The 9131-nt window shown below is 32.4% G+C and overlaps 1 protein-coding gene across 1 annotated transcript; it reads left to right on the forward strand.

Moving 5' to 3' along the window:
• Positions 1 to 4845: 4845 nt before the first annotated feature.
• On the forward strand, positions 4846 to 7880 carry LOC132312081 (tropinone reductase homolog At5g06060-like). Its single transcript, XM_059810324.1, has 5 exons — positions 4846 to 5015; positions 5132 to 5339; positions 5593 to 5809; positions 5911 to 6017; positions 7134 to 7880. Exons 1-5 carry the CDS (start codon positions 4927 to 4929, stop codon positions 7311 to 7313), a joined length of 801 nt encoding a protein of 266 aa, XP_059666307.1. The 5' UTR covers positions 4846 to 4926; the 3' UTR covers positions 7314 to 7880.
• The last annotated feature ends 1251 nt before the right edge of the window (positions 7881 to 9131 follow it).

The following is a 9131-nucleotide window of genomic DNA, read 5'->3' on the forward strand; positions in this document are numbered from 1 at the left end:
TGAAATGAAATTATATATTAAATCTTTAAATTTTGAATTGTCACACAAAAGTTATCTCTTTTGACAGGACTGGAAAAAAAAAATAATAATAAAAAAATAAATAGTGAACTTTGTTGAATAAATTATTTATTTTAATTGCACCAAAAAAAAGTCACTATTAAATAAATTATCTCTTTTAAGTGCCAAAAATAAAATAATCAATATGAAATAAATTATCTTCTTTGAGAGGATCTCCGAAAAGAAAAGAAAGTATAGAATGGAAAAAAAATAATAATAAAGGAACTAAAGAAGGTAAAAAAAAAAAAAAAATTAAGTTGTATAAAGAGTAGTTATTGCATAATAAAATAAGGCATAGTACATTAATAAATTCAAGAATCTTCTTGTCATTTTATATATATATATATATATATATATATATATATATAAATAAAGTATAATATAATATAATATAAGTTATATAAAGAGTAGTTATGACAAGTTTGGCCATCATGGCTTTTTTCTAGTACTCAATGAGGATTTTTCTTTTTGTACTTGAGGTTTAGGGTCAGTTTGGTGCAATGGAAAAGAGAGGAAAGGGAAGGAAAGGTGATGGAGGGAGATTAAAAATTTATGTTTGGCAAAAAATGATGGAAGGAAAGGGAAAGTTTTGGAAGGTTATGTCAAAACTTGAACAGTGTTTTGCTTATCCTCCCAAAAATGGAAGGAAATGGAAGGAAAGGGAAGGCTAGGATTGATGAATTAGTTCTGATTCCAAATTTATCCTTCACAAAATCAAAATTACACTTGATTTTAGGATTTAGTTTGCAAAACAAGAATTACAGACCTTGATTAATTGATTTAGAAAAAAAAAAAAAAAAAAGTTGAGAGACAGCGGCTGAAGCTTGCGAACGGCGAACCCGAACTGGAACAACGGGCAACGGAAACTGAAAGATATGGGTTTTGATTTTTTGAACATGGGTTTTGATTTTTTGAACAATCTGAAATGATATGCCGATATGAGTTTTGAACTTTTGATTCTTGATAGATAAACTGAAATATATGGATTTTGAACTTCTAATACTTATAGTGCAAAGAGAGAGAAAGATGGCAAGTTCAGAGTTAAGAACGAGAATAGAGATGGAGACAGAGAGATTGGGGAGGCTGAAATGATTTGCCCTAAATCTTGTGGCTATTTTACTTTTTATTATTATTTTTATTTTTGGTAGAAGTTGTTGAAATTTTGTTATTGCATTATTTTTAGTACTAAATACATAAATATAAAAAGGTATGTACCTATTTGTGTGTGTTAAATTTATAGGAGGCAATATATATATATATATATATATATATCTTTTAAAATGGAAAATGGTATAATAATAAATTTTCTTTCTTACCTTTCTTTTTCTAAACATAATTATTATACTTTCCTTTCTTTTCCTTCATTAATCAACCAAATATGATGGGGGCTAAAGTTATCCTTTCCTTTCCTTTTCCTTCCCTTATAATTAATGTTATCTTTTCATTCCCTTATAATTAATGTTATCTTTTCATTTCAAATTCAATGTCCCAAACATAATTTTAGTGTTTGCAAAAAAAAAAAACCAAATTTCTTTGGTGGGACCCGCTACCATAATCACCTTTACAATTTCTATCTTCACTCTTTTTCTCAATCCTTCTGCCAGCCGCCTCGTGCTTCTTTCCTTTATCTAACCAAATATATTATACATCACACACACACACACACACACACACACACACACACACACAACAAATCAAAACTCATTTCTCTTAGTGGGCCCACAGAAAAATCATCACAATATCAACCCTCTTCCTCAAATTTTCGGCCACCACCTGCTACTTTTGCTTCAACAGATCACACGCGCGCGCGCGCGCGTAACACAAAAAATGTAAACTGTAACTCTCTAGTTAAATAATCAATAATCGAATCTCCAATCGAGTAAATATCCTATTTAAAATTTAAATACCTAATTTTAACAACAAAAAATCATGAAATGAAATGAAATGAAATTATAAATTAAATCTTAAAAATCTGAATTGTCATAAAAAAGTTATCTCTTTTGACATGATTGAAAAAAAAGAATTAATTTTGTTGAATAAATTATTTATTTTAATTGTAACAAAAAAAAAAGTCATTATTGAATAAATTATTTCTTTTAAGTGTCAAAAATAAAATAATCAATATAGAATAAATTATTTCCTTTGAGAGGACTGACAAAAATTCCATTTGTATACAATAATCGGATTATATTGGGTATAGTTTAGTGGTAAAAGTGTGATTCGTTTTATTAACCCCCTTAATAGTTAAGGGGTTCTTTGGTTTGATTCCTATTCCGAACAAAAACTTTATTTCTTAAAAGAATTTAATCCTTTACCTCTCAATAAAAGATTCGAGGAAAAATCTAAATTCTCGTAATTTATATTCAAGGATCCATTAAAAATGGAAAAATTGGATTATGAAATTTCGAAACATAATTTTTGAATTGGATCAATACTTCCAATTGAATGAGTATAAGGAAAGGATCCATGGATGTGGTTCCTCTATGCCTAGAACACCAGAATATCGAACTATGAACAAAGAAAGGCATGAGAGAAAAGCATGTTGGCTAGTGATTGTGAGGCCCCAATTCTTGACTGGAGGGGACACCAAAGGCCTCTGCCCTTCCATCCCTTGGATAGATAGAGAGGGAGGGCAGAGCTTTTGGTTTTTTCATGTTGTCAAAGAGTTAAACAATGGTTTTTTCGTGTTGTCAAAGAGTTAAACAATGGTTTTTTCGTGTTGTCAAAGAGTGAACAATGAAAATAGATGGCGAGTGCCTGATCGAATTGATCAGTTTTAACTCAGTGGTAGAGTAATACCATGGTAAGGCGTAAGTCATCGGTTCAAATCCAATAAGGGGCTTTTACTTTTTTTCCATAAAAACCCAGTCGTCGTATTCATATTTGAAAGGGGAATGTCAATATTGTTTATATTTGTAATAAAAAAAGTAACCAACTGTAGAAAATAAGTTATTATTCTAATGAGTTATAGTATAGTATAGTAGTTATAAAGTTAAGCATTTGTTCAGTAAAAAAATACAATTATCATGAATAATGATAAGTCGTCTCTTGAATCGCCACCTATTTCGATTTTCCATTATGATAAAAAAAAAAAAAGAAAGTACATAATGAAAAAAAAAAATAGTAAAGAAACTAAAAAAGGTAAAAAAATAAAAATAAGTTGTATAAAGGGTAATTATGGTATAATAAAATAAGGCATGGTATATTAATAAATTCAAGAACCTTATTATTATTATTATTATTTTTTAAATAAGCATAATATAATTAGAGAAAAACATAATACAAATATCCCTCTAAATGAAAATTAATTTTTCATCTCATTTCTATTATTACTTTCTCTCAACACTCTAAGGCGGTTACCCGCCCCAAAAAAATATATATATATTGTGAATAAATAAAAAAATTGACTGTAAAGGCAATTTGGTTATTTTATCACATTTTTACAATTTTTGACTGAGGGGGAGTTGTTGAGCTGACAGCCTGACACCCAAACCTCAAAACAATGAATTTACCCTAATTTAGTGTTGTCAGTTGGTGCATCAGTCCGACTTGGACAGCCGGACACCCACACCTCAAAACAATGAATTTACCCTAATTTAGTGTTGTCAGTTGGTGCATCAGTCCGACTTGGACAGCCGGACACCCACACCTCAAAACAATGAATTTACCCTAATTTAGTGTTGTCAGTTGGTGCATCAATCCGACTTGGATTTCCTGGTCCCACCCTAAAAGAAAATGTGGTGGGTTTGGTAATGGTAATTTAATCAATCAGCACAATTGCTGTTACGAAATATGAATTGAGCAGGAGTTTACGCGAACCAAAAAAAAATAATAATAATAAAAATAATGTATATATAAATGATATAAAAATTTAGGTGATTCGGTTGTGTCTATATTTATAAGGAAAAGATAGAATAATATTTTATTATAAAAATAAAAAAATACAAAGTTAAATGACTCAAACCTAAAATTTAAATTACACCCAAACTCTCTCACTCTCCCATTGATATTACAAGCTCACTCTAAATTGATGATTTGAATGATCAAACATCGTGAGAGCAAGAGTATTTATAGCCAAAATATCACAAACTTGAGCTTGCTGATCACTCAAGTATATTTGTTATCGACGCATGCCAGAGCTTGTTGATCATGGTTCTTGGCTGCCAAGTTGTTGATGGAATGGATGATGTAAATGGGTGACCTCAATGCTGAGTTGGCAATTTGCTTTTGAGCCAGAATATTCAATAGTTGTGAATGCCGCCAAAAGCGTGAATCTTTTAAAATTCTCTCCCTTAATAGGACCTCCGAAAAGAAAAGAAAGTATAGAATGGAAAAAAGAATAGTAAAAAAACTAAAGAAGGTAAAAAATAAAAAAATAAAAATAAATTGTATAAAGAGTAATTATGGCATAATAAAATAAGGCATAGTGCATTAATAAATTTAAGAACCTTCTTATTATTATTTTTTTTTTAAAAAAAATAAGTATAGTATAATTAAAGAAAAATAAAATGCAAACATCCCACTAAAATAAAAATCAATTTTTCATCTCATCTCTATTAAAAAATATTGTAAATAAATAAAAAAATTCGGTTATTTTATTACATTTTTACAATTTTTGACTGAGGGGGAGTTGTTGAGCTGACAGCCTGACACCCAAACCTCAAAACAACGAATTTACCCTAATTTATTGTTGTCATTTGGTGCATCAATCCGACTTGGATTTCCTGGTCGCACCCCTAAAACAAAATGTGGTGGGTCTGGTAGCTAATCCAATCAATCAACAAAGCTGCGAATGCCGCCAAAAGCGTGAACCTTTTAAAAAATACACCCCTACTAGTGGTTGCAGCAGCAGAGAAGAGAGAGAAGAAGATGGCGAAGGTAGAGAGCAGCTGCGGATCTTCGCGATGGGCTCTCATCGGAATGAAGGCTCTTGTCACTGGTGGCACTCGTGGAATCGGGTCTCTCTCTCAATCTATATATATAAATTTTCAATCTGATTAATGATTCTTGATCTAATCGCTCTTGAAATTCTCTCTAGGGTTTTGATTGATTTGATTTGATTCGATGTGTTCAGGCATGCGATTGTGGAGGAACTAGCTGAATTAGGGGCTACGGTACACACCTGTTCTCGCAACGAAGCTGAGCTCAACCATTGCTTGCAAGAATGGACCGGTAAGGGTTTCGCAGTCACCGGTTCGCTCTGTGATGTATCGTCTCAAGACCAACGCCTACAGCTCATGGAAAAGGTGTCTTCTCTTTTCACTGGCAAGCTCAACATCCTTGTAAGTCACAACACAGTCTCCAGTTTTATACATACATTAGATTAGCCCCATTCAATTGTTACACACATATACGTTTATAACTTTTTTTATATACACACACAAGCTTTTTATTTGATACAATTTGCTTTTCATAGTCAATTTTCAAAATGTTCTCTACAGAGATCTTTGATAAATTTTCTATGCTCTAATCAGATAGCATCACTTTAAATCATATACTCAACCATTTTGAATGTCACCTATCTTCTGGCTGTAGATAAACAATGTTGGGACAAACATAATGAAGAAAACCGCTGAGTATACAGCTGAAGAATATTCGCAACTGATGGCTACCAACTTTGAATCTACTTACCATTTATGTCAACTTGCATATCCTCTTCTAAAAGCATCTGGAGTTGGAAGCATTGTCTTCATTTCCTCTGTTGCTGGTCTGGTGCACACTTCTTCTGGATCCATATATGGAGCAACTAAAGGTAACCATCGTGACTGGTCCCTTTCTGTTGCATTAGTATGGAAATGTGAACCTGGATGGATGTGAATTTACAGGCTTTCTGCTTCTCTTTGCTGCTTGCAGGTGCAATAAATCAACTGGCAAAGAATTTGGCTTGTGAGTGGGCTAAGGACAACATCCGATGTAATTCTGTTGCACCCTGGTATATCAGAACGTCACTCGTGGGGGATGTAATATTCTTTTATCTTGTGCATGGTCTCTTGAATTTTGTTAATTTTCTTTTCCAAATGAATTCATGTTCCAGATACTTTAGAAATTATACCTGGGAGGTTATCCCAGATAACTGCACTCTCCATGTTCATCGAAACCAATGCATTCTTGAATTAACACTAGTGTGTTCTCTGGAAAATAGACTGGTTTATGCATTTAAACAATAGCTTGTTGACCACCACAGTGACACAGCTCATATAACAATTAACAACTAATAGATGCATCTTTCTTCATTGTGTAATTTGAGACCTGGTATACATATAAGAGAACATCTCAATGATTATTATGCTCACGCTATTAGATAAATAAAACATATTTACGTCAATAATAAATCTAACTCAAATGATAATTAAAAATGAAATATGCCAATTGATGTATCATGACTATAGTTCAATGTAATCAGTCGATGAGTTACATCATTTCGAACCTTGCTATCTCTTTCTATTTGCAACAGATTCTTCAAATTACCTTATGAGTCGAGACAAAATAAATTCAGTTCTTTTGTTATGGAGTAGCATACTTAAGTTAATTATCTGGATTTTGTACAATACCTCAAGTTGATATCTCATGAGTTATAGGAGCCCACGGCTGACCTACCTGTACCCCATATCCGTGTGTGTGTGTTTGCTGCCACGGAACCGAGGAACCTTAGGATTGCATGTGTATCCAATTATGATATGGCAAGGCTTAGTTTTAAGATTGATGTTGCCCCTCATTAAATGAATGCCCGTAATCATGGGATGAGCTGTTTGACTAATTAATGATCTGTTTTATAAGAAGAAGGTAGTTTCTGTATTGGGAAACGGGGATGGTTTTTGGACAATTCCATTTGTAATGGGGTAGCATCACAAAATCCTGTGAATTATATGAGTCCAGAACTCGAGATCCTGTTGAAAAATTCTCAGGATTTTCCTATGGAAGAAAATACTGCAAAATTAACACTTCCTAATTGAATTATACGCAGAATTCTATGCTATAGACATTATTTAAGCTATCTTTTATGGTGGACTTAATATTTTCACGATTCATTGTACAGAAAAACTTCTCCCTGACTCTGAATATTCTATTCCTTGCAGACGCTAGATAACAAGGAGCTCCTAGAAAAAATTATATCTAAAACCCCTCTTATGCGGGTTGGAGAACCAAAGGAAGTCTCGTCCCTGGTGGCATTCCTTTGTCTACCTGCTGCTTCTTACATCACAGGGCAGGTCATTTCTGTGGATGGAGGAATGACTGTGAATGGCTTTGAACTGTGAGTGGTTTCTTACGGAACTACTTTACTAGAAAAGAAGAGTGCCAATAAGCAAGCCATTTCCCCCACTCCACGCACAGTGGAACAATCCTAAAACACTTTACTTTGTTGTAAAATGTTCCTAGTGTTTTTAGTAAAATGTTCCTAGTGTTTTTAGTAAAATTTTATTTCAGTAATGCACTGTTCCTGACTGGTGAGTGGCAATGATGCACTGTTTTTAGTGAAATGTTATTTCAGTAATGTGTGTGTGTGTTTTTAGTAAAATGTTATTTCAGTAATGCACTGTTCCTGACTGGTGAGTGGCAATGATGCACTGTTTTTAGTAAAATGTTATTTCAGTAATGTGTGTGTGTGTGGGGTTGGGGGTTGAGGAATTGGTCTTAGATTTGGTTATCATGGATTTTTATTTTTTATTTTTTTTAACATATGTAACTGTGTTATTTTCTTTTTCATATTATTGAATATGATTTTTTTTTTTAGTATATTTAATTATATGAACTCAATTTTGAAATAAGAATGAATAATCTAAAGAATTATTGTGAATATTCTATTTAGAATCAATTTTTTCCATATATATATTGTTTTGGTTCAAATTATATATATATACATATTATTGTTATTAAAGATGCCCCCCAAAAGGACTCTTCTCTTTCTTCCTTTTATCCAATTATTTTCTTTCATACGGAACAGAGAGCATTAGTCTTAGTCAATTAATTTTTTTTTGTTGATGTGTGCTTATTTTTTATCAGGTTTCTTAACCTGCCTTGTTGGATTATTGCCTTGTTTGTACCTTTGTGCCCATATTTTTACTTGTATTCTTTATTTTAAGAAAAAAAAAAAACTTTTATTTTAGAAAATTGAGCTTTTTTTACTTTAAAAAAAAAAAAGCACCCCAGGAAAATTGAGCATGTACTACTTAGATTCTATGCAACGATTAAAACATTTGAAAATTTCAATCAAATAATGTGATTTATGTTTTACTTCAATCATTTTATACCAAGATATTGGATATTGCAATTTATAATCTTTTTATTTTTAATTTTAATGGTCTTCACATATTTTATTAGAACAACTTTTATCTTTACAAAATGCTCCCCTAAAGATTACCGGAAGCTAATTTATGATAAATCGAAAAGCACAATTACTAACTTACCCTTACTTATTAATTTATTATAATAAATCAAAATATCTGCTATCAAGAAAATGACCACTTTGCCCCTATCTTTTTTTCCCTTTCCTTTTTTTTTTTTTTCTGCCTTTTTTTTCAATCTCTCAGCTTGCTCTCTTTCTCTCTCTCTCTCTCTCTCTCTTTCACTTACTTCGCCAACCACCATCGCCACCACTCCTCTTCTCTCTTCTCCACTGATGACGCTACCCATCATCTCCACCACCAATTCTCTCTCTCTGTTCTCCACCTCATCCATGTCCGTATGTGCATGCGTATATGTATGTGCATGTGTATATGAATATGTATTTATATTTATATATTGGCGTGGACCATGACCAAATTTATCCCTTCGTCATTGAAATTTCTGTGTGATGGGAGAGAATAAGGATCACTGCTCTTGAAGTCCCTGACTACCAATTTTTCCCCTTGCACAACAATCGATCACTTTTAACAGCCCCAAAGGTTCTCCCATAGTCCACTCCTACAAAGGCATCAACTTCATAAATAAATAAATTAATAAGTAAGGGCAAATTAATAATTGTGCTTTTCTGTTGGTCGGAAATTAGCTTTCGGTGACCTTTAAAGGGCATTTTGCTTGCTTTTGATAGTTGAATGTGGCAACTTGCTTCAAAAAATAATTCAGAGAGCATTATG

The sequence above is a fragment of the Cornus florida genome, unplaced genomic scaffold (genome assembly GCF_030987335.1).
Source record: "Cornus florida cultivar Cherokee Brave unplaced genomic scaffold, ASM3098733v1 CherokeeBrave_3.0.0_Hap2_Chr06, whole genome shotgun sequence".
Taxonomy (NCBI): domain Eukaryota; kingdom Viridiplantae; phylum Streptophyta; class Magnoliopsida; order Cornales; family Cornaceae; genus Cornus; species Cornus florida.

Coding starts and splice junctions, on each gene's coding strand:
- LOC132312081 (XM_059810324.1), top strand. CDS start 4,927: ATGGCGAAGGTAGAGAGCAGCTGCGGATCTTCGCGATGGGCTCTCATC. Junction 5,016..5,131: donor GGTGGCACTCGTGGAATCGG/GTCTCTCTCTCA, acceptor CGATGTGTTCAG/GCATGCGATTGTGGAGGAAC. Junction 5,810..5,910: donor CATATATGGAGCAACTAAAG/GTAACCATCGTG, acceptor TGCTGCTTGCAG/GTGCAATAAATCAACTGGCA.